The sequence below is a fragment of the Eurosta solidaginis genome, chromosome 1 (genome assembly GCF_040869045.1).
Source record: "Eurosta solidaginis isolate ZX-2024a chromosome 1, ASM4086904v1, whole genome shotgun sequence".
NCBI classification, from domain to species: domain Eukaryota; kingdom Metazoa; phylum Arthropoda; class Insecta; order Diptera; family Tephritidae; genus Eurosta; species Eurosta solidaginis.
This window is the reverse complement of record NC_090319.1, coordinates 395,155,509-395,182,478: the sequence shown is the minus strand read 5'-3', so window position 1 is coordinate 395,182,478 and position 26,970 is coordinate 395,155,509. Positions and strand designations below refer to the sequence as shown.

Below are 26,970 nucleotides of genomic sequence, written 5' to 3'. Positions count from 1 at the left end.
GAGAAGATGAGTGATGTGGCAAAGCAGTCACTGACTGTGGCGCTGGTTGATTGTAGCAGTCCGTTCGGACAAATGACTACTGAAAGGTGGAGATCTGTGGAAAGGGAGCTTATTAGCTTAATGCTTAAGATCATGCGGGAACAACCAAGTAAGCCCCTTCCAACCTTTGATTCGGGGGGATGGTATAATGGTGTGAAGATGATAGCGTGCGACAACATCGCGAGCTTGCGGTGGCTGGAGGAAGTCGTTCCAAACCTCCAAAGGCAAGGCACGAACGCGCGGTTTGAGGTGGTGGATAAAGCGCAAATCCCCACGGTACCAAAAGTTAAGGTATGGATACCATGCGTGATGAAGTCGGAGGATACACTGCGACTTCTGCAGAAACAGAATCCGAACATACCGACACAGGATTGGAAGGTACTTACTGTATCTCGGCCTACCGAGGATGGTCAGTTCTACATCTTCCAAATAAACAAGCAGGCGGAGGATATTTTGTACACGCAGCTTGGCAAAATGTCCTTTGGCACTGGCAAAATCTACATGCGACTCAGGAAAAGAAGTCCCGATGATAAAAATCCTAACACGCTGGAAGTGGGCGAAGTCGAAAAGGACCTCAGAAGCCTAAGGGGAAAAAGACAGGTGGAGGTCCCCGACGTCACCACGAACGTGCTAGAAGAGGACCAACCGCTAAATGGTGCTGTGACTTGCACAGAGGAACACACGGCACAACATTCACGAGAGGCTGAACGGGGCCTCGAATACTCTAAACCAAAAGGGCAAGAGGAGGACGACGACGTCAAGACGAAGGTGCTGGAGGGGGACAAACAGCCCAATGGTGCTGCGAGTCCTACAGATAAACCTCCAACACAGTAAAGTGGCGTCGAGCGAACTCCTCCTAACCCTTGAGGAGGGTTCGTTTGACGTGGCGCTGATCCAGGAGCCGTGGCTCTCATCGGGAGGAAAGGTTTCTGGACTTAGCGCGCGCGGGTTTGGCGTTTACTACGCACAAACGGAAGGACGGGTGCGAGCTGTAGTGATGGTAAGGAAACAGCTGCATTCATATATGCTGCCTAATTACACCACCGAGGATCTCGTAGCGGTGGCCGTTGAGCAAAAGAATAAGCAGGCATTTATCCTGGCGTCCTGCTACATGGCCCATGCTGCGGAGGTTCCACCGATGGAGTGCAAAAGGCTAGTACAGGAGGAAGGGCGCAAAGGGCGGTTGGTCATAGGCGCAGATGCAAATGCGCACCACAATGCGTGGGGAGGAGCAGATACGAACGAGAGAGGCGAATCTCTATTTTGTTACATCCTGCAAACCAATTTGCAGATAGCCAACAGGGGAAATGTTCCTACATACATTGGTCCAACATCCAGCAATGTTCTGGATATTACATTGGGCTCCGAGCGTGATATATCAAGGTATGATTGGATGGTTCTCGATAGACCATCCTTCTCCGACCATGCGTATATAAGCTTCAGCATCCCACTAAAGAGGGTAGAGAAGGGAGGAACCTTTAGAAACCCTAGGGCAACGAATTGGACTAAATTCCAGAAACATGTAGAAACGAAACTGGGACAACCCAAAGAGGTTGCTAATGTAGAGGAACTGGAGGAGTCGAATGAATTCCTAACAAGGACGCTTATGACTGCGTATAACAAAGCTTGCCCTCTAAGAAGATTCAGAGGAAAAGCAAAGCCGCCATGGTGGAGCAATGAGCTGAGTCTTCTAAGAAGACAGGTAAAAGAAATGTTTAAACTCGCAAAGACCGCGGAAAGCGAAGCGTGTCGGGACGAGTACAGGGATCTACTGAGGATCTACAAGCGTGAAATTACCAGGGCGAAGAGAAACTCATGGAAAAGTTTCTGTACGGACATAGAGTGCTCCAGTGAAACAGCACGGTTGAAAAAAGTCCTAGCAAAGGGAAACATAGTCCAGGGACTAATAAAGAAAGAGAACGGGGAACGGTCACGTGATAGTGAGGAATCCCTTGAGGTGCTTCTCGATACACATTTCCCATCGGGAGACGGTTTAGAAGAACCAGCAGACATCACTCACACTTCGATCACGGAGCTAGTGGTGCCGGGCTTGGTGACCGATACCAAGATCGAGTGGGCAGTGAAGACGTTTTCTAAGTTTAAATCGCCGGGCCCAGATGGTATATTCCCGGCCATGCTACAAGTCTCAAGTAGGGCGGTCGTGGAATGGCTTAAAATAATATTCGATGGGTGCATAAGACTGAATCATGTACCGCACTCTTGGAGAACTGCTCGTGTAGCTTTTCTACCAAAGGCGGGGAAGATCGGTCACGTGTATCCCAAAGACTATAGACCCATTAGCTTAACATCATTTCTGCTCAAAACCTTTGAGAGGCTGATAGATGTGTACATAAAGTCCAACGTGGATGAAAAGCTGCTCTCCACAACACAGCATGCGTACACCAAAGGCAAGTCGGTAGACACCGCATTGCATAGGGTGGTAATAAGCATAGAGAAATCCCTGGAATATAAGGAGTATGCTCTAGGAGTCTTCTTGGACATTGCCGGGGCTTTCAATAATGTTGCAAAATGGGCGATTATGGATGGTCTTAATTACATTAAAGTACATCCTGCCTTAATCAGATGGATCGGCTGCATGTTAAATTGCAGAAAGATTACATCACAATGGGGATTGTACGAGGCCACGAAATCAGTGGACAGGGGCACGCCGCAGGGAGGGGTGCTATCACCTCTGCTGTGGACACTGGTCATCAACCAACTGCTCAGGCAATTCGATGAGGGACCCGTAAAACTTACGGCTTACGCAGATGACGTTTCAATTGTCATAAGTGGAAAATGCCTTCCAACGATTAGTTCTTTGATGGATCGGGCGCTTCGGGATATTCATACCTGGGCATCTAATGTCGGGCTGAAAGTCAATGCGGAGAAGACGGATATGGTCTTGTTTACAAAGAGGTACAAGGTCCCAAATTGGACCAGGCCTAAGTTAGGAGCGGTGACCTTACAGGAGAAACCTTGCACAAAATATCTAGGAATCATCCTAGACAGTAAGCTGTCATGGAAGCTCAACGTGGAGGAGAGGGTCAAGAAGGCCTCAACGGCACTCTATGCATGTAAAAGAATGCTGGGGTGTACGTGGGGCCTATCGCCCTCTCTTTCTCATTGGGTTTTTACAGCGATTGTAAGCCCTATTCTATACTATGGAGTTCTTGTTTGGTGGAAAGCCACACAAAAAACAACATACCTCAAAAAATTAGAGGGGGTATGCAGACTATCGATGCTTTGCATTACGGGAGCCCTGAAAACAACCCCGACGGCTGCACTGTATGCCATTCTGCACATTCCACCTGTAGACCTGGTAGCAAAGAACAAAGCGTTAACGACCGCAACCAGGCTCGATGCTTCGGGGCAGCTTGAGCGCCGACCATATGGCTATAGTAGTATAGCGTCCTCAGTCACAAGACGAACAGACTACATGATTCCCTACCTGCACTTTGAGGGAGATCTTAAGGCCACAATAGAGGTGGACGGTTGGCGCAAAGGTGCGCAAATGGCGGACGAGGCGATACATGTGTACACCGATGGTTCCAAAATAGTGGAAGGAGTAGGGTCTGCGGTATACTGCGCTGATCCGGAATTAAGCAGATCCTACAGGCTGCCGGATTACTGTAGCGTTTTCCAAGCGGAAATATTAGCCGTAACCAAAGCAGTAGAAACCCTGGAAGAGAATAGCTTAAGCTGCAACCGTGTTAATTTTTATATTGACAGTCAAGCAGCAATTAAGGCAATAATCTCGCATAGCACAGCATCTAAATGCGTGTTAGAGTGTAAGCAGTCTCTGGAGAGAATCGGGACAGGGAGAAGCATACATCTATATTGGGTCCAAGGGCATATGGGAATAGATGGAATGAAAAAGCGGACGAATTAGCTAAAAAGGGCGCATCCCTTGAAGCTTGCTCCGTAGACGTCCCAATTAGATTGGGCGAGATTAAGCGAAGGCGAGTGGTGCACATGATCGACCAAGCAGAAAAGGCGTGGGTTCAAGCGCGGGGCTGTAAAGTGTCGAAGATTATGTGTAGGTCTTACAACCTTAGACTAACACAGTTGCTTCTATCATTAAAAAGAGAGGACTGTAGACTCATGACGGGTATTCTGACTGGACACTGCCTTCTGGCGTCACATGCCTTTAAATTAGGCTTGGTCAGTGATAGCAGGTGTAGGAAGTGCGGGTTGGAGGAGGAAACGATCGAGCACGTTCTGTGCTCGTGCCCTGCACTTGCCAGGCTAAGACTCCAGCTATTAGGAGTGATACAGCTGTCAGATCTAGAAGCAGCAACTGGCTTAAGTCCTAGGAAGCTTCTAGTATTTGCCAAGAGGACGGAGTTATTTTATTACATAGGTCCTGGTTTTTGATAGGGTTTTTCAGTTTGGTCGTTAAAACAAACTTCTGGTAACACTACGGACTCAATCAGTCTATGTGAGGTCCTCATGGACCGGCCAGTTCAACCTACCTACCTACCTGCCGTGGTCTTTAACCGATCCTGTCCATTTTTTCTAGAAATATTTTCCGCTATAAGGAAAATATGTGTACACAATTTCATTACGATATGTTAATTTTTCTTCGAGTTATGGTTCCCGAAACATAGAAAATTGCTTAGTCATAAAAGGAGCGGTGGTACGCCCATTTTTTAAAATTTGAAATTTTTCCTATTTATTGTTATAAATCCACTTGGGAAATGAAATACCATTGATATAAAGCTCTTTTTTGCAAAGATATAGCGTATTTCATTCGTCCACGACCCTTTTAAAAATCTTTTATATAAAAGTGGGCGTGGTCCTTAACCGATTTCGTTAATTTTTCTTCAAATCATTTTTTATAGCAAAGGCAACCTCTCTGCCGAATTTTGTTACGATAGGTTCAACGATTTTTGATTTATGATTAATAATATTTTTATATATTGGTTTCCGATCGGTTTGATTGATTTTCGTATATTTTTGTTAAGCTTTTCCGATCTATTCTGAACTAGTGCAAATAAAACAATTTATTTCACCTTACAGCTCGACGTTTCGCCAAATTTCCTTGGCTTCTTCTGGAGCAATTCTGTATTTATTAACAATAAAAACACAAAAACAACAACATTAATTTGAAATTATCACAATAACACATATTAACATTTAACATTGATTTATAAGTTTTCAAATTTTCACTTACATTTGAATTACGGCATTAAATTAAAGAAATAAAACATAATTACAAGAAAAAAGATTAAAAAATATAGAAGATTAAAAATATAAAATAAAAAATAAAACGATACCATCTACTGTGGTACACTTGTCATACTAAAAGTAAAATGTTATAAACATAATATGTAAGTGGCAGCGATACCATCTGTGTCCTCTTTCTTATTCATAGTCTTTTCCCTATTTTGCAAAATTCGTAGGCTTTCCAAGGTGTATCGTTTTTTCTCTCTAGCTTCTTTGTCTATTATTTTCGTGTTTTCGAAGTCAGCGACGTGGTTGTGTGTTATTACGTGTTGTGAGAGAGCTGTATTTTGTTTTTGTTTCCTAATATCAGCTTCCTGTTCAGCTAATCGTGTAAGCGCGCTTAGTTGTTCCTATATAAAGTTTGTTGCATTTTTCTTCGTTATTCCCTTTGCATTCTATTTTGTAAACCACATTGCTTTGTTGTTCTCTGTTTATAGGGGTTTTTGTTTTTGTAAAGCATCTTGATAATGTATGGTTGGATTTGTAAGCTATTTTGATGTTCTGCTGTTTAATTACGTCTTGTGTTAAATTTTCTCTTAGCCTGGGAATATGAGTGACACTGTGATATTGTTTCGTTTCAAATTATTTCTTTTAAGCGTCATTTGTATTTTCTTTATGTTGTCGTCATGAAATTGCTGATGGATTATAGTCAAGATTTTGTGTATGAGGTTTTTGGCGGTGTTAATTTTATATTTTCGTGGTTGTGATGAAAAAAAGTTTATTAGGCGCCCAGACGCTGTTGGCTTAGAGTACCAGTCTAATATTAAGTTATTGTTTGTTTTATGTATGCGGGCATCTAGAAAAGGTATGCTGTTGTTTTTTTCCATTTCCATCTTGAATTGTAGTCTGTTATGGTATTGGTTCAGCGTTTTAAGTATGATATTTGCATCATCTCTTTGGATAATGGCAAATATGTCGTCCACATACTTTACAATGAACTTAATGCCTTTCTGCTGCTTTTTGAGCTCCGAGTATGTGCTATTTAAAAGATCATCCATTATTATATCCGCGATCGTGGGGGAAAGGGGGTTGCCCATCGGCATTCCAAAAGACTGACTGTATATATTATTGTTGCATATAAAATAATTGTTGTCCTTTAAGCAAAACTCTAAAATACTTTGAAATTTATTCCTCGGTATGTCGGTATTGTTTTGAATCGTGTCCCATTTTTCATGATTATCTTTATAGCTAGGTTCGTCGGTATGTTGGTAAAGAGGGAGATAACATCAAAGGATACCAAAACATCTTCATGGCTAATGATCGTATCTTTCAATCTCTCTTTTAATTCAAATACATTTTTGATGTTGTACTCCTCTGAAATTAAACTTTTTAAGATTTTTCCTACATGTTTGGATAAGTTGTAGCATGGGACATTAATGGAGGACGCTATAGGACGCAAGGGAAAATCGGGTTTATGTATTTTCGGTAGCCCGTACAGTCTTGGAGCGGTTGCCGCTGAGCTGGATAATTGTTGCTTCTCTCTTTGTGTTATGTATTTTCCTTTATAAAGCTCATCAACAATATTGTTGTTTTTCCTTTGTAATGTATTTGTTGGATCGACTCGAATAACTTTGTATGTGTTCTTGTCGCCTAGTACTTCGTCAATCTTTTGAGTGTAATCTGTCTTATATAAAACGACTGTTTTGTTACCTTTGTCCGCATCAGTTACAATTATATCTTCTTCGTGTAACTTTAAAAAGGATTTAGTTTTGTTGTAGGCTTCTATAATAAATTTTTCGGCGGAATTGTGTTTTATGTGCCTCTTATATTGTTGAATTTTGTAGCTTAGTTTGTTTCTGGCTACTTCTTTGTCATTTTCGTTCTCCATTCCTTGAATTATTTGTTCAACCTCTGCTATTAAATGTATTGGTGAAAAGTTCTTTCGTGTTGTTGGTAGTGTAAATTTTTTGCCAAGTGAGAGAAGCCACATTACCTCTTCGGGAAAGTCAATATTCGTTTTGTTAACGAACCACTCGTTGTTTGTTTCGATGTTGAGTCGACGTATTTGTTCGTGTTTTAGCCTTTCTGTTTTGGACTTAATAGTTTTCCCTTTCTCTCTTCCTATCTTTTGACTTAAGAAATTCTGTTTACTGATGAATGTGTTAAGTTCCTGTTCGCTCAGTGCTCGTTTGAGTTGTTGTTGTGCGTGGTATATTGAGTCTTTGGTCGTTTTAATGTTTATGTTTGTTTGTGTTATTTCTATGTTTAGAATTTTGAGTAGGGAATTGTGTTTGGTTTTTTCCATTTGTTTCTTTATTCTCTCGGAAGTTGTTTTTATCGTTAAATTTTTTACTGTATTAATTAAATGATTTGGAATTAGATCATACTTCTTACATTCTAATTGAAAGTTTAGTTGCTCGGTGAGCTTTGCAAGTTTGATTTTTCCTTTGCTGAAATGTTTAAGTATCATGCAAATGTGTTTTCCATGTTTGTATTTCATGTGATTTTAATAGTTCCTCATTTTGTTGGGTGTTGTAGTTTTTTTAAATTGATGTGAGGTTTATAAATTTTTCTTTGGTATATGGGTATATATATGTATGTGTGTATATTGTTGAACTTTTCCGGCAATTATAATTTTATATATTGGTTTCCGATCGGTTTGATTGATTTTCGTATATTTTTGTTAAGCTTTTCCGATCTATTCTGAACTAGTGCAAATAAAACAAAAAGATTAATAATATTTGTAAAATTGATTTTATCACAAATTTCAAATTTTTATCAAGAGTCTCAGTATCAGTCCACATGTCAAATTTCAACATTCTAGGTGTATTATTTACTAAATAATCAGGTTTTTTGTGTTTTCCAAAATGTTATATAGATAAAACGTGGGCGTGGTTATCACCCGAATTCGCTCATTTTCCAACCAATCTATTCGGGGTCCAGATAAGCTCGTGTACCAAATTTGGTGAGGATATCTCAATATTTACTCAAGTTATCGTGCTAACGGACCGATGGACAGTCGGACGGACGGACGAACATGGCTCAATCAAAATTTTTTTCGATACTGATGATTTTGATATATGGAAGTCCACATCTATCTCGATTCCTTTATAACTGTACAACCAACCGTTATCCAATCAAAGTTAATATACTCTGTGCGCAAAGCACGCTGAGTATAACAAAACTAAAATGCTGTTCTTGCCTAAAAGTTGCATTAACTGGTCTATTTGGCTCATACTCCAATATTGATATATGTACTTATTAGGCCATTGAAAATAATTCATAGGCTTGGATCATAAAATACGAAAGTTGATGCTCTGGTTAGAGGTAGAAGGACTTTACCCTTTAAGCGGTCAAAAACTTAGTGTAAAAAATTGTAAGTAAAATTTTGACTTAACTTTTATATAATGGTGGCTTTATTTTTTTTCATTAGCTGTTCCCTAATATTTAAATTAGTGCTGTTCTTTAAAACAAGTTTTTGGCATCTTTTTGAATCGAAATTGACTCACATGAGCTTTTTACAGCTTCCCATAGTTGCGTATTCGATGTTGGCTTGTGTTGTTGTGTTGCTAATGCCTCCTTTACATCAACCCACAAATTTTCAAGGGGGTTATGTCTGTTGACTGTGGCGGCCTTTCCACGACGTTGTTCTGGCTTTCCTTAAACCACTTTTATGCTACTTTGCTCGTATATTTCGGGTCGTTGTCTTGCTGGAACGTCCAAACAAGTGGCTCTAGTGCATCACATTGATTATAGCCTATCAACCAAGTTTAAATATCACCTACACGTTACGGTTCCTGTTACAAATATGAATACGTAGGCACATATATTTACCAGATGAGGCTTTGTCCTTCCCAAGAAGACTTAAAGTGGTAAAGCAAAAGCTTTCTCAAGACAGTCGAACAAATGATCGAGTGTGCTACTACCCTAATGAAGCTACGCGGTCATCCATAATGAATCAATGTTTCAAGCACAAACGTCTGCAAATGTTGGCCTAAATTTTGAAAATTTTATCCAGGGTCATTGAAAAACTGAAATTATGTAGATCCGCCTAGGATTATACGATTTTAACCCGAGTTACGCAATGATATCCACTTAGACAGCTTATGATTTTGCGAGCGGCATCCTTGACCGAATAGTTACTCCCTAACGTTTCAAGGTGTTTCTGTGGTGCAGCTTGGCAGCATAGCGCGACAAAAACATCCGTCAGAGAGTCTTTGGAACCACATCTACACCTTCTGGCAAAGTGACATCGACGAAGGCATGAGTTTGAAGTCGCAGTTCTATAGCTTCTGTGCTGGCATATGGTGTGGGGGCCAGGAGGCGGGGTAGCAACTGGTGGTCGGAATTGCTGCTGTTCGCATTTAAAGAATTGTAGATCTTATAAAAAGTGGAAAAACTGGAGGCGCCCTTTGGCGCGATCAACAATAGGCCAGCATTGATGCTAATCGTTAAAACTGTGCCACGAGAATCATGATTATTAATAGACGATTATTAGCGGCCTTCAGTCGCCTTTGTGCGCGAAGAGCAAGGCGCCACAAATGATTTAAAGAAACTACGCTTTGCACGAAACATAAAGACAAAGTGTGACTATTTCAAGTATTTTTATTATTTTTTGGCAGACGCAGCAGTATCACTAGTAGTCACTATGACCGCGGTTAGGTTTGAAGCTTTCCTGGAGTAAGTGAATAAAAGACAGTCCACAACGAGCTACTCCTTAAATATTCTGAACGATGCGCGAGGTTTTGAGGCAAAAACCGCGGATGTTTCCGAAATGGTCAAAAACGTCGATTTGCTTAAATACATAGGTATAAACAAAACCTTTTCTGAATGATATTTTTTTAATAGACTAATCACGTTTTTTACAGTAAGTATGCCGGCGTCGCCGCTGGTATACAATGCCGCCGCCGCCTGTAAAGGCGTAAACTAATGAATGGGTCCCACGCCTAGCCAAGAGAAAAGCATGCGCGTAGCATGCTTTTGTATCAACTGGCCGTCTTTTCTTGGACTGTGGACACTCAGGTCGTGCTCACACAAACGCCGAGGAACAGTCACAACGGTTGAAGATATTTTTAAGGCATCCTTAATCTCAGTAGCAGCTGCAAATGGAAACTGCTTTGAACTTCTCTTACCGAAATCGCTGGTTATCTTCCACGCTTTTTGCTACTTGGTTGGTACTTGATCCAATGATATTTTGCACTTCCACATAAGTTTTACCATCAGCAATAAATATTTTTATGAAGGCGTGCTGCTCAGACATTACTGAATAAGTAGTAATACAAATTTAGCCATTAGCTATAGAATATCAATTAAACAAACTAACATCACCGTTTCTTTTAAATTTTTCACAAAAATAGTTGCGATGTGCGACCGTCGTGGTGTGATGGTAGCGTGCTCTGCTTACCACACCGAAGACCCCAGGCAAAGCAACATCAAAAATTTAGAAACCGAGAGTATTTCTTCCATGAAAATCTTCTCAGTGAAAACTTATCCTGCCTTTTAGATGACGCTCGCAGTCGGCTTAAAACAAATATGAAGGCCCCGTCCAGCCAAAAAATTAAAAGGAACACGGCGCATATTGGAAGAGAAGCTCGGCCTAAATCTCTTCCGAGGTATAACGCACCTTTTATATATATATATATGATAACCTATATATACATATATACATATGTACATATAAATATATGCACAAGCAGATACGTAAATAGTTTTTGATACATAGGTAAATTTTTTTTCTCGGGATGTGATCTCGATTGCACAAACTTCAATTCGTTATTTTGCCAATCACGTACTCACTCAACGTCAATTGCCATTTAAAGTATACATCGGCGAAAAGCTCAACGTCAATTGCCATTTAAAGTATACAGCGGCGAAAAAGCTACGGCTGGAATGATGAGCCATATAAAGTCAACCGATCAGTTGATTTACTTAAATTGAATTGTAATTAACTAGATCCTGAAGAAGTTTGTTTGAAATGGAAGCATGGGTCATAACCATTTTTTTCGGCTCTGACGCACTATCACTAGCGCCATCTGTTTATTCAGAGTGGCTATTATTTAGAAATAAAGATGAAAAAAATTAAAACTTGTTTAATTCTCTGCTTTAGCACTTGACTGCTAAAACACGCCCAAAATGTTGAGAAATTAACAAAACAAAACAAAAATGTTAAGAAATTAAATTAAAAATTAAACCATTCAAGGTTCGAATCGAGCTCAAGGCCAGAACAATATTTTTTCTTTTCTAATGATAATTATTGTTATTTTTTAATTTTTCTAAATTTGAAAAATTGTATTTTGTTTTTGGAATAGTAAGTAGAAAATTTTGCAGACAACCTGCCATAGCTGCGCAGATAGATCCATTTCGAAGGGTGCTAAGCCTTCATCATCAGTACGCTTTAGGCATGTTGCGCTAACCATTTAGCTATACAGCGGTGGTACCGCTAACACCTTCGAAATGGATCTATCTGCGCAGCTATGGCAGGTTGTCTGAAAAATTTTCTACTTACTATTCCAAAAACAAAATACAATTTTTCAAATTTAGAAAAATTAAAAAATAACAATAATTATCATTAGAAAAAAAAAAATTATTGTTCTGGCCTTGAGCTCGATTCGAACCTTGAATGATTTATCAATAGGCCGATAAAAACAAAAACAATTGTTAAAAATTAAACATTATATGTAAAGAAAAAAAAAATTGTTTTTGGATATTATGTTTTCTTCTTTTATACTTAAAAAATTGAACAGCAACCCTTGTTTGTTAATTATGGGGATTCTATTTTTGACAAGGCGATGTTCGTCGCGTTTATTTCGCGGCGTCAGGGCATTGTGTTTCAAGCTTTAGGTTGAAGAACGCCATATATCAGAATTTTTTTCATAAACGTGCCAGTTGATTTCAAAATGCTTCGAATTTGAGCTCATATGAGAAATTGTTGAAACAAATTCTAAGATGGGGCGTCCTTCCTTCAAATTCGGAGATAGGGAAATTTTAAAATGGCAGACGCGATAGGGCGATATTTCACTTAAGACTAGATTTATACCATTTCATTAAAATGAAATGGTATATTAAGTTTGGTCCGAAAATCGAAAATTGTAGTTCCTTAAAGTTGAAAAGATAGACCAATAAGTATACTGGAATGATCAGGATGACGAGCTTAGTGTATTTAGCCATGTCTGTTCGAACGCAAACTAGTCCTTCAATTTTTGAGACTGTAGGAACTGACCGGATGGGACCACAATGGCATGTATCTCCCATATCTCCCGATTTAAGATAAGAGGTTTTTTGTCACTTTTTCCTCATTTATTCAGCTTAAAGCGTAAAATCGCACCAAAAGATTTTGCATATAGCATAAGTGTCGTCTGAAAAAAATCATTAAGATCGGTCACAACTAATTTTTCAGATTTTATGTTTTCAAATTTCATCAGATTATTGCTTAGCTCCATTCATGAATGGTATGAGGTCTTCGGCCCAGCCAAAGTCGGTCCCATCCTTAAAATTTTTAAATTACTTAGTGCAGAGCAGTTTACTCATTTATAATAAAAAGCCAACCTTTTATCGAAGTATAAATTTGTTTTGATAAGAACGGGAACGGATGGTAGTAAAAAGGACACAACTCATTAAAACCCCATAGCTTATTTTTTAATGTATTCTTTTTACGGCCCTGTATTTTCTTTTTATGGTTACAATCGTGTTAGAGGTCAAACAAGGCCTAGAAGGAGTCAGCATAGAAATATCCCTAAGCCCTGGGTCATATGGGCGTGGATTATAATAATTAAATAAAGGGCTTGATGAGCTGGCAAAGTAGGGTGCAAACCTCGAAGCATTAGCCATGTTCTAGCAAAGAAACCAAAAGGAAAATCATCTTAGGAACTTAAACCTCTCTGTCGTTGTTGGCGAAGTTCCTGCCAAGTCCGACAAAAAATAACGCCGAAATTTCTTCCTCTTTTAAGTTGGCAATACACCTTTTACGTGGAAAAAAATTACCTATTGGGAAAATTGCCGTGAATTTGCCGTAATTTATCCGTGAAACAAAAAAATTTGCCGCGGCAGATAAGTGCCATATTTTATAAATTCGGAAAAAAAAATTAAAAATTTTTTTTGTGCACCGTATTGTATGTGAAATTTTTTATAAAAATATATAGGCGCATAGTCCTAGTCAAAATAAAATACGTTTTAAATTTAGTTACAGCTTTTTGATATAATTTTCTATGAGCTTTCTCTCAAAAAAGCTGCAGTTGACCTGTGCATCACTTGCGGACGATTTTTGTATTTGAGTTAGGTAGAAAGCTATGCAAATTTTCTGCATTATGCCTGCTTTGTTTTTTATGCTCAGAACAGTGTGTCAGGATGGGACGTCCGTAACGTGGGAAAAGATAAAATATATGAAAAAAAATAGTAGCGATCGTGTTCATCTTTTGATGCAACAGTTAAGGATAAAAACATGCTGACGCCAATGTCGAGTATTGTACATTTGTACATATTGTACATTTGTTGAAATGTTTGTTGTTGAATTAGTACAGTGGTCACCAAAATGAAAACTGAGCTGTGTGAGTAAAGCTGGAGACATTGGTGCTTTATCGGTAACCGTATCGCTAACCTTTTAACAGCTGATTCGACCAACCATATGAGAATCAATGCAATCGATTATTGGTGCCGCTAAGGTCGTAACCGTATCGTGGCCAACCAATTGGGTTTTGGTTTACCGTCGTAACGATAAACAGCTGATTACGCTAGGGATACGGATACAGCGATACGACGTACGGTACCAATGACTCCGGCTTTATTGCTTGAGTCTAATAACTTCGTCACATAAGCAGTTTTTCATATAGACGAGTTTAACACAAGCTTATGCATTATGAGTACATTGCACGTATTTTTATGGAGAACGGTAGAAAGAGCGACACTGGCGCCGTCTGATATTGAAAAGTAGCCAACTCGCAAATTTTGTTGCAAACAAATCATAAGAAGGATTTGACATTTTTTTGGCTAAGGGTGTTGGCACACTTTGCAAGTTGGTTGGTAAATTTTCTAACGTTTTTCGCAATTAAAAACTGCAATATAACAATCGAATACTTTTGTAGTATAGGGAGAATGTTTAAAACAGTGTTTCTCTAAATTTTTTATGTGAATGGACAAGGCGAAATAAACTTCAATTGCCAAGTCTGAAGTTCCTTCATATTTACAAACGCAACATCTTGGTTGATTGTGGCGATGTTATTGGAATGCATAAGCTAGTGTTAAACGCATCTGTATGAAAAATGTCATTCTGCCGCGGCCTTTAGGAAATGCTAAATACATAATTTGTTCATTTTTAGCAGCAGTGATTAAAAAAACAAATTACACACATGCAGTAAACGAACATGGGAAGGTCTATACATATGTATGCACATTAGACTGGGTCGATTTATTAACCGATATCGTGCCATCGATATTTCGATAGGATTTGGGCTCAGTAAAAAAAGTTCTACTACGCATGCCCAATCAAAAATTTTCGAGCCTGCGAAAATTCACTTTTTTGGCTTTTTTTCGACTTTGATTTTTAAGGTTTTTTTCATGACCTACTAAAAAAATTTTCATTTGATTGTAAAATTTATTTTTTTTTTCACAAAACTGTTATCGCCAGCGTTTTTAGCGGACATTTTTGGATCAGACAGGGTATACATATAAATATTTTTTTAAAACTCAAAGTCGGAAAAAAGTAAAAAAAAAAAATGAAATTTCACACGCTCGAGAATTATTTTTTTGGGTATGCGTAGTGGAACTTTCTTTTCTTGAGCCCAAATCCTATCGAAAAATCGATGGCGCGATATCGGTTAAGTTTCGTCCATACAAATCGACCCAGCCCAACGTACATATGTACGTGTTTACATGACCGTAACTATCCACTTGGTTGTCCTATATGTGATACTTATGTATGAGGAGTATAGAGAACATTTTCTAAGATTTGTGCCGCAGCTTTTCCCTAGTTTACGTTGCATTTTACGAAATCTTTAATCCGCTTATTGCACAAGCGCGGCAGGATTTTTTTGAAAGGGTTGAAATTGTTACTAATGTGTGGTAAGTGCCATGACAGGTGTTGATGACCATTGAAATGGCACTCATATATGTAAAAGGAATAGAAATTGGGTTACCCAAATCACTATCATATCGTCCTTTGATTTAGACGGTTTAGTTTCACTTAGCAAGTGCGCGAAAAGTTTTATTACAAATTTTAATATTTATATGAACAATGGCTTCACGTCCCCGCGGTGAACCGTGCAAGATTGAGCCAACTTTTTTAGCTAGTCGATTTTTATTTTAAGAATGCAAGAATTATTTTCCTAGCTGGTCGCTAAGGTGGTTTTCGAATAGTGGGACGCCAACTTCACGTGAAGTTGCCGGTGCACCATAAAAAAATGTGAAATCTTTTTTTTTCGAATTTATAAAATATGCCACTTATCTACGGCAAATTTACGGCAAATTCGTGTGGAAGAATAATTTTCCTAGCTGATCGCTAAGGTGTTTTCTGAGGATGACACGCTAACTTCACGTGAAGTTGGCGTGCCACCCTATATTTTCTAAAATATAGCCGCGGCAAATTTTTTTGTTTCACGGATAAATCACGGCAATTTTCCCAATAGGTGATTTTTTTCCACGTAAAAGTGGTTTTGCCAACTTCAGAGAGGTGAAATTTCTTTACATTTAGCGTCATGTGTTGCATTATTAGTTTGACAGTGCCAAGGCTCATCGCTTGAGCACCCCAAAATATTCAGAAAAAGACAGATTTAAACCGCTTCTAATATGCCACTTATATATCTAAATTAATACATTTAAAGACCTTATAAGCCCAAATATATGCTCAATGTTGCAAAAGTACCTGGCGGACCATAAGTTATCACCGTATTGGAAATCGCTGTAACTTTTGCGCATGGCGCCCAAAATCAATTCGGGTTTGACATATGTGAAGTAAACACTGAATACAAATCTACTTCTAGAACTCGAAATATTCCGAAGATGGGAGATTTAGGATAATTGCACCGGCCGCAGGATCACCACATTTTAACCGACCCAGACTTATTTTAATGGGGTTTTCATATGATTAACTCTGGCTGTAAGAAATACACATGAAATATACATTTTACATAAAGTTTAACTCAATCTTCATATTTATTTGATAGGTTTAATGTTTATCTGTCATATAAAAAATTTGCTTTTGCATACTTTGGGTTGTTGCCCTGCACATCACGCAGATAATAAATAAACAATTCCATTGAAGAACTTAAGAACCCTTCGGATAGACCAAACATTCCAAACCAGTGGAAAGTGACGAAATAGCCATACCAATGTTAAAATATCTTGACAATGATGGATTCAGCTATCTAGCGCAAAGGGAGAAAAGGCTTTGAAGAGATTTACAAGGTATAATCGAAACAACTGTCGCCTTGTCCGTCCTGATGTCACGTTGTTTAAAATTGAAATTATTAAACAAAATATCTAGCTCATGTTTTCCATTTCTCACTATTTATCTTTGTAATTTCTGAAAATTGGAAATTGTCAAAGATGGTCCCGGTACTGAAACCTGGAAAACCAGCTTACCTAGAGAGACACGTCGTTTCATATTTCTTCTTTCGCCAGTACTGACCGCATTAGAACCGGCTCTGCTCCCTATAAGAAACAGGGTGGTACCCAGAAATTTCGGGTCTATAAAATGATCGGGATTGGAATTTAATTCAGCCAACCTTTTAATTATTAACTCATGGCAAAACTAAATTCGTCTCGTTGGTGATGAGAATTCAAGCAACCTCTTTTTATACACAGTTGTAGAAATATATAGGATGCGAGTGTAGAAGTTACGTGGGTACCTGTCAATGGAAGGCCTAACGCCACGGTGTAACTTAAACACTGATCAATATCCTTTGATCGGCGGCCCAACAAGTTGCTACCAATCGGCTGAATTGAGTGTTCAAGTCAACCAGCCTTGGGGGGGGGGGGGGGGGGAGCCTATCATTACCCCGCCGTTCCATTTCCGGTAAATGGCACCCGGTTGCACGGAAACTCCACCGCGAGTTCCGAGCTTGTCTCAGTATCCCTCTTTCATTGATTTTAGTTATCTCAATATCTGATTAACGTATTAATCAGCATAAGATATGTGTTTTTATAACAATTAAGGAATGTGACCAAACTTTTCTGCCCAGCCGTAGCAACAATGTATGATACATTGTTGACGACGATCTGCATTTGTTTAGATACTGCTTAAGACCGTACTACGTTGACGAACGCTATGCACCACCTTTGCGCTTCAATTTTCACTCAAATATCACCATCAATATTCGTTCCAATTTCCGCTCAAATTTGCACTCCAGTATCACTGTATTTTCGCTCCGTGTTTCATCCAAAATTGAGGGCTGTGGTCAACCTTTTCTCCTCATAGACCTGTTGTACCGCGCACCTGCCTCAACAATATCTTCGCAAAGCAGTTCGCCCACTGCTGTCATCCGACATACTCCGTCAAATCTGGCAACAGTTTTGGATATGGCCGTCCGTTCTGCGAAAGCATCCTTATAGGCATCCTTTCACAACGCAGCCTAAGGCAGCTACAAACATCTCAAAAGACAAGATGAGCACTGGCCCACTAGTACAATTATCGATTGTTTTTAGCTGACGATAGACATACGTTTCTCCTTTACGCACCGTGTTTCTCCGATTGTCACAATAATGGGATGTGACCAACACTTTCGTCTGCCCCTCAGGGACAGCTTTCAATGAATTAGGTTTATCAAAACAAGCAAGAGACCGAATTCCCCTGGGTCTTGCATCTCCAAGGGAAAACTTTGTCTACTCAGAGCTAGGCAATAAGTGAACTCTGTTTTGAAACCACAGCCACCGCGATTCTCCCACAAGGGTGCCGAACCCATGGACAGGAGGCTTAGGGTCCCACATGGGATGCGCCGCGTCCACTCTGCTCCCTTTTGAGTAAAGTCACCTTACTCATGGCTTGGTTAGCCATTGTATTATGATCGCCGTTTACGATCCGTATATCCTACCGCGGGCATATTCTTGGCCCGTAACCTGCAGGCGTAAAATAGATATGATATCATAACCTCAGACAGAAATATCACCTTATCTCGTCTGCTAGTTAAAAACACCTATCAGAATTCGTTTGAAGAAAACCCTCTCACAGAACTTTTGAAAAAAAAAAACGCTAATCGCTCCATTAGCACTAAAAAATTGCATTTGGTCTGCGAGTTGATTTTGCGAATTTTGATAAAATGGGATTTTTCCTAATGGTATTCCTAACTCCGAAATCGTTCATTCCTTTTTTAGTTCAAAAAATACTACTGGAGCATTGAATATGTGCCACGCCCACTTATACAATAGCTTTTTAAATGTCCGAAATTTTAAATTTAATATATTTGTGTTTATTGAAGTTATTTTACTGGTATTTTATGTGCAAAATTTGATATAAAGACGAAAACTTAAAAAACTTCGAAAATAGTCGCTGATTTTAAATATTTCGGGTATCGTTTTTTTAATTTGTGCTCCTACAGCTGGGTATATATTGTTAGGATCCACTCGAACAAAGAATATATAACTTGTGTTTGTTGTTACACGAATGGCCATTCATCCATTCACATTTGCGAGTGTAATGTTTGCAACGTCATAAACGCCGACTATAAGTATTTTTATTTTTTATTGTTGTTGAATGCTAAATTTTGAGGCTTATGATAGATGGACGTGTGACTGTAATGCGAAAATTAAATTGCCCAGGCAAGTGACTGTCTGGTGGACGTGATGGTTTTGGCGTTGTGATGCACTTTTTTCTGAAAAAAAAAAAATAAAAATAAAACAACAACCACTGATTAAATCAATATCTCCAACACATTCCATAGTTCTTTTCAAGTATTATCGCAAAGGGAAATCAAGTACTACAGACAAATGCTTTGCTTTCTCGAAAATTGTTTAATTAAAATATATCCAGGATATTCTTCATCTCAAAAAGGGGAAAAATGACCTGAGTGCTTTTGCTTAAAACTATTTAGCATAAATAACGCGTACATAACGTAATTCCAACTTACACAATCTCGAAATAGATAGAGTCCCAAAACACGTTATCCTGACACGACCAAAACCCGGCCATTTATAATTCAGATACGATCAAATCCCGACTTTACTTATCTAACGACAAGAAAACCCCGGAGTCCGGCCCAAAAATTTCGAACCACAGTAGGTAATCTAAACTTCATAAAAAATAAAAAAAGTAATGCTGATTTACCTTTGTAAAATTGTTGGTATTATATAGTGGTGAATGTGGATGGGAGTGACTGTGATGCGAAATGTTACGGCCTCATAGAAAATCTGGTTAATTTTGATAAACTCCAAGTCAATCCAGAGAAATCGAACAAAAATGAATTATTTATTCTCAACTTGGTGATTCCTGCATGACTTTGGCCAAAATAAAAATCAGATCTTTGATCAAATAAAAATCTGTTTTGAAACTGGTCGATATCTGCATGATGTTTGGGTAAACTTAAATTCGAAAGAAAAAAAGAAAAGTGATATTTATTATTGCCAGGAGGAGATAACTATAAACCAAGCTAGATTAATTGACTTAAATATATTTTCCCGTTAGACTGGCTACAAAAGTCCGACTGGGATAGAACATCACTGCCTGTACATACATAGTTTTTTTTTTATTTGTTTCATTAAATTTTATTTTTGTTTATTAAACAATTTGTTTCCTTTTATTTCAACTATTTGCAGAAATAATGAAAAACGTAAAGAAAAGTCACGTGATGCGGCCAGATGTCGACGTTCACGCGAAACGGAAATATTCAGTGAATTGGCACAGATTTTGCCGCTGCGCAAGGAAGACGTGACCCAATTAGATAAAGCATCTATAATGCGGATTGCCATAGCTTTTTTGAAAGTACGCGATATGCTTCAGATGTGTAAGTAAAATTCAAAATAGTTAAATACAATTACAAGTACCTGAGCGTACAAAAAAGTCGCTCATTATAAGTCTATTGCAATAGCCCATACAGCGAACGCGAAGCGCCAAATTTTTCATAAATGAAAACGGATATTTGTGTGACCATTTTATAGGCGGACAAAGTAAATTACAATGGGCTCATATCATAACTGAATACTTTATAGGCTAGATACGATTTTCGTGGTGTAAGCGGTGCCACGGTCGTGTATGTGTTTGTATCATATTGTTACGAATATTAGCAAAACTAAGGAGTGCTGCCATCTCTAAGCCGATGCTAAGCAGTGACGTGAATTCACATCCATAGATCAATCATTATGTATCTACATAAACGAAACAATAATTGGGTCTACACATATGTACCATGTACGTATACGAGCAGTGGAGAGTCAATGCACAAACACATGCATATATCTGAGATACTCCTATAAGTATGCAATGAGAAAAACTATAAAATTGTGCAATTGTAGTTACAGCTGAGAAGTTTGAGAGCTGCTGGACTAGTATATTCTGAAAGCGCCTAGAAGATGTATAAAATTGTGCAATTGTAGTTACAGCTGAGAAGTTTGAGAGCTGCTGGACTAGTAGATCCTGGAAGCGCCTAGAAGATGTATAAAATTGTGCAATTGTAGTTACAGCTGTGAAGTTTGAGAGCTGCTGGACTAGTAGATTCTGGAAGCGCCTAGAAGATGCGACGGCTGAAATCAAAGAGTATAAAACGCGACAATTGTAGAGGCGCTGGAATTCAGTTTGATTTGAGTTGTCAAGCAGTTTCGATTAAGACGATATCTAGCGAGCAATTGCAGTATTATTTTGAAAGAGTTTCATTTGAGCTATCAATCAGTTTGGTTATTAAGCAAGCTATTCGTTGCAAAGTATAAGTGTATTGTGAAGTACTTCAATAAAGGCCATTTTTCCATTATTCCTTATTGGAGTTATTTATTCAACAGTTTAGTGATACGAACTTAACAAAAGGGCAAATAAGAGGATTTGCAAGTAAAAATCGTTACAATTGGTGTCAGAAGAGGAATTGTTGAATAAATTCCGAAGATTGGGAATACAACTTGGACATGGCAAAGTTCAATGAATTGAAGATCCAGCAACTGAAAAAGGAGTTGGAGAACCGTGGATTAAATACAACCGGCAATAAGATCGAACTTCAAGCACGGCTACGAGAGGTAATGGAGTCGCAAGGAATTGATGTGGACGAGTTTGTCTTTTATCCTGATGGGGACGAAACAACAACAAAAATTGAAGAGAAAAACGAAACATCGCAGACAGTTACGAGCACAGACTTGAACATGATATTGGCTGCAATATCTGCACAAACATCGACAGTAGCATAAATGTCGTCGCAATTGGCACCCAACTGGAAGCGCAAGAGGCACGTATAACAGAAATGTCATCACAAATATCCACAAATATGTCATCACAACTGGAAGCGCAAGAGGCACGTATAACAGAAATGTCATCACAAATATCCACAAATATGTCATCACAACTGGAAGAGCAGAAGACATATATGGCATCCCAACTGGAAGGGCAAAAGACATATATGACATCTCAGTTGGCTGAGCAGTTGAAAGCACAGGAGACCCGCATATCCTCGCAGCTGGAGGCACAGGAGATAAGGGTAACATCGAAGCTGGAGGCCCAGGATACAAAAATTTTACAGTTTGAGGAAAAAATCGAGGCCGAAGTGGATGATTTGAGAGGACGTATCGAGCAGTTGCAACTTAATCGCCCAGCAGTTTCAGCAAGCAATCCAAAGGTAAAAACTCCATCTTTTGACGGCTCTGTTCCTTTCCAGGTCTTTAAGTTACAGTTTGAGAAGACCGCAGCAGTGAACAACTGGAATGCTGAAGATAAAGTTGCAGCTCTGTTCGTGGCATTGAAAGGGCCTGCCGCGGAAATCTTACAGACGCTTCCAGAGTACGAACGGAACAGCTATGAAGCATTGATGGCCGCTGTCGAGAGACGTTATGGAAGCGAGCATAGAAAGCAGATATTCCAAATTGACTTGCAAAACCGCTACCAAAAAGCAAATGCGACATTGCAGGAGTTTGCTTCAGATATTGAAAGGTTGGCTCATCTCGCAAATGCGGACGCCCCCGTGGAATACACCGAGAGGGTAAAAATCCAGAGTTTTATAAATGGCATACGGGACGTGGAAACGAAGCGAGCTACATACGCAAACCCAAAGCTGACATTTGCTGAAACGGTATCACATGCATTGACTCAGGAAAAGGCCTCACTATTGAGTAAACCGGCATACAAAGATCATCGTTTGGAAGTGGAAAGACCAGATTGGGTAGAAACAATTTTGGAAGCACTGAAGGGATTACAACAGAAAAATGCCGGAGTTATTAAATATTTCAAGTGCGGCAACCCAGGTCATATTGCACGACATTGCAGCACCCGTCCCAATAGCTCCAACAATATGGGTGGCCGTAAACGCAGAGCTGAAGGAGATGAGCAAATCTCCGAGTCCACTCAATCGTTAAACTAAAGCGAGTCAGCCGCAAGGGGCGACAGCTGGCTCCCTCAATTGAATGCCCCATAATCTCTATCTCACAAATTGGAAGAAGGTCAAACAATCTTACTGTCGGAGGACATGTGGATGGAAAGGAACGTTTACCGACTGTAGATACGGGTGCATCTCATTCCATCATTCGAGCGGATTTAGTCAACAAGAAGATAAGACCATTGCATGCATCAAGATTGCGTACAGCCACTGGAGAAGACAGCACGGTTCTAGGAGAAGTATCATGTGAAGTCGTAATTGGGAACGTCACGGTAGTACACAATTTTATAGTGGCAGAAATTGTTGATGAAATCATAATTGGAGTGGACTTCTTAATCGACCAGGGCATCAAGATCGACATGCAAAGCAAGACGATGCGATATAAAAACATGGATGTACCACTTAATTTTGGCTACGAGAGAGGCTACAGCAGTAAACGAGTGCTGATGGAAGAGAGTCAGCAAATACCACCAAAATCCGAAGCAGTAATCTGGGCAAAGGTTGATGGAGATTGTGGGACAAACAAATTGTGGGTTGTCGAAGCATCAAACAAATCAGCACTAAACATACTTGTAGGAAAAACCCTGGCTATGACAAAACAAGATGGACGTATTCCGGTAAGAGTACTCAATGAGTTCAAGTCACCACTCAAACTGACTAAAGGAGCTATTTTGGGAAGATGCCAAGAGGCTGAAGTAGTTATTAACTGTGAACAGCTCCAGGAACACGTTTCAGCTAGTAATACTGATCTTTCAAATAACATCACGGCATGGACGCAGGAGCTAGAGGAAGCATATCAGAGTAAGGCAAAACAACTGCTCCTAAAGTACGCGAACATATTTGACCAGGATGGTTCTAAACCAGGCCGCACCAACGTTGTGAAACATGAAATTGAGACTGGAGATGCGAGGCCGATCCGTCAAGCTCCACGTAGTGTTCCACTGGAAGTTGTGAGTCAAATCATTCAAGAAATGAGCGACAGCGGCGTCATCGAACCATCAGCTAGTACATGGAGCTCACCTGTAGTACTTGTAAAGAAGAAGGATGGAAAAATGAGGTTTTACGTGGACTACCGGAAGTTGAATGACGTAACGAAAAAGGATAGCTACCCATTGCCAAGAATTGACGACACTCTGGACTCGCTATCTGGTACGAAATGGTTTTCCATGCTGGACTTGAAAAGCGGCTACTGGCAAGTGGAGGTGAAGGAGGAAGATAAAGAGAAAACAGCCTTCAGTGTCGGTGATGGTCTTTGGCAATTTACAGTGATGCCTTTTGGACGTTGTAATGCACCAGCTACTTTTAAGAGACTCATGGACCAGGTACTGAAAGGACTACATTGGAAAACATGCTTGGTGTACCTGGACGACATCATCGTATTGGGCAAAAATTTTGATGAACATCTTAGGAACTTGGAGGAAGTTTTCCAAAGAATAGCTGGCGCTGGTCTGAAGTTAAGTCCCAAAAAGTGTGCGCTGTTTAAAAAGGAAGTAAATTATTTGGGTCACAAGGTAACGACAGAGGGCATCTGCACTGCGAACGAAATGATAGAGGCTGTAAAGGATTGGCCAAGACCACAGAATCTACATGAATTAAGAAGTTTCCTTGGGCTGTGCACATATTACCGCCTATTTGTACCAAATTTTTCCAGCGTAGCCCATAGCCTCCATGAGCTTACAAGAAAAAATAAAGCTTTTGAATGGAAGAAGGAGCAAGAAGTGGCTTTCTAAACATTGAAGGAGCGTTTGTGCACTGCCCCAATGTTAGCATATCCGATTCCAGGAGCAACATTTATTCTAGATACAGATGCGAGTGGATATGCTATAGGAGGCGTTTTATCACAACTGGTCGATGGACAGGAGAAGGTAGTAGCATATTACAGCCGTTCGATTGGAAAACCAGAGAGAAACTACTGCGTTACGCGGAGAGAGCTGTTGGCATTGGTAGAGTGCATTAAACATTTTCACAAATACCTCTACAGCCAGCGATTCCGTGTCAGGACAGATCACGCAGCTTTAAAATGGCTTCTGCATTTCCGTAATCCGGAAGGACAATTGGCACGGTGGATCGAGCAACTACAAAGCTATGATTTTTCCATTGAGCATCGAAAAGGTAGTACTCATGGAAATGCCGATGCAATGTCACGAAGACTATGTAGTTTGGAATGCAAGCACTGTTCAAAAGCCGAGGCTAAAGAAGACATTATAGATGTCCGGCTAATGACTATAACATGTACAGATGAATGGGACAAGGAACAGCTAAGAAAGTGTCAGCTAGAAGATACAGATCTGTCACGTGTTATGCAAGGGCTCGAACGAAACGAAAGACCAAACAGAGAAGAGATGTTAGCAGAGAGTCCCATTGCGAAGTCATATTGGGCACAGTGGAACAGTTTAGAATTGATATCCGGTTGCCTTCATCGAGTATGGGATAGTGAGGATGGTAAATGCAAGAACAAACTGATAGTTGTTCCCAGAAAGAGGATTCCTGACGTGCTCAGCGAGCTGCATAATGGTCCAAGCGGAGGTCATCTTGGAATCACGAAGACGCTCGAGAAGATTAAACAGAGATTCTATTAGGTTGGTTGCCGTCAGTCGGTCACTGAGTGGATTGCGAACTGTGAGGTTTGCAGCAGAGCGAAAGGGCCCAGAACCCGAAGTCATGGCCAGATGAAGCAATATAACTCAGGTGCGCCATTTGAAAGGATCGCTATGAATGTCGCCGGTCCATTTCCTACTAGCAACGGCGGAAACAAATATGTACTGGTAGTTATGGATTATTTCAGCAAATGGCCAGAGGTATACCCAATCCCAAATCAAGAAGCGGAAACGGTAGCAGAAGTGTTTGTAAACAATTGGAGTGCAATGTATGGTGTACCAATGGAGTTACATTCTGACCAAGGCAGGAATTTCGAATAAGCTCTGTTCCAGGAAATGTGTAAATCATTGGGCATTCGAAAAACACGAACAACTGCATTGGATCCTCAATCCGATGGTATGGTAGAACGATTCAATAGAACATTGGAGGAGCACTTAAGGAAAGTAGTAGACAAGTACCATAAAGAGTGGGATACCCGCATACCATTATTCTTGATGGCTTACCGATCAGCAGTGCATGAGACAACGGGCCAAACCCCTGCAAAAGTAATTTTTGGCAATGACCTTAGACTGCCAGCTGATTTGAAGTTTGGGATAGATGCCAATGCGGAGGGAAATGTCAAGAAATCCACTAGTGATTTGGAAGAAGAGCTAAGAGAAATACATGATCTGATAAGGCAACGAACAAAGATTATGAGTGACAAGATGAAAGCCAGATACGATAAAGCAATTAATTCAGAAGGTTTTCAGGAAGGAGATTTGGTGCTGTTATACAACCCACAACGTAAAATAGGTTTGTCCCCGAAATTGCAGTGTAATTGGGAAGGCCCATACAAAGTTGTAAAACGGATCAACGATGTAGTGTACCGCATACAAACCATTGGTAAACCACGAACCAAAATGAAAGTGGTCCATTTGGAAAGGCTGGCAACGTTTAGATCGGGAGATTTGTCTAATAGGCACGATCAGACTTAGGTGGTGGGCAGTGTTACGAATATTAGCAAAACTAAGGTGTGCTGCCATCTCTAAGCTGATGCTAAGCAGTGACGTGAATTCACATCCATAGATCAATCATTATGTATCTACATAAACGAAACAATAATTGCGTCTATACATATGTACCATGTACGTATACGAGCAGCGGAGAGTCAATCCACAAACACATGCATATATCTGAGATACTCCTATAAGTATGCAATGAGAAAAACTATAAAATTGTGCAATTGTAGTTACAGCTGAGAAGTTTGAGAGCTGCTGGACTAGTAGATTCTGGAAGCGCCTAGAAGATGTATAAAATTGTGCAATTGTAGTTACAGATGAGAAGTTTGAGAGCTGCTGGACTAGTAGATTCTGGAAGCGCCTAGAAGATGCGAAGGCTGAAATCAAAGAGTATAAAAGGCGACAATTGTAGAGGCGCTGGAATTTAGTTTGATTTGTGTTGTCAAGCAGTTTCGATTAAGACGATATCTAGCGAGCAATAGCAGTATTATTTTGAAAGAGTTTCATTTGAGCTATCAATCAGTTTGGTTATTGAGCAAGCTATTCGTTGCAAAGTATAAGTGTATTGTGAAGTACTTCAATAAAGGCCATTTTTCCATTATTCAATATTGGAGTTATTTATTCAACAGTTTAGTGATACGAACTTAGCAAAAGGGCAAATAAGAGGATTTGCAAGTAAAAAT

At 39.7% G+C, this 26,970-nt stretch overlaps 1 protein-coding gene across 11 annotated transcripts in view; it reads left to right on the top strand.

Annotated features, from left to right (window-relative positions):
* Positions 1–26,970, top strand: part of sima (similar) — a 309,049-nt gene that overhangs the window by 15,623 nt on the left and 266,456 nt on the right. For all 11 annotated transcript variants that reach the window (XM_067763673.1, XM_067763670.1, XM_067763671.1 and 8 more), the window contains one exon: positions 19,942–20,129. In XM_067763673.1, coding sequence (XP_067619774.1) covers positions 19,942–20,129 — 188 coding nt within the window. The remainder of the gene's footprint in view (positions 1–19,941; positions 20,130–26,970) is intronic.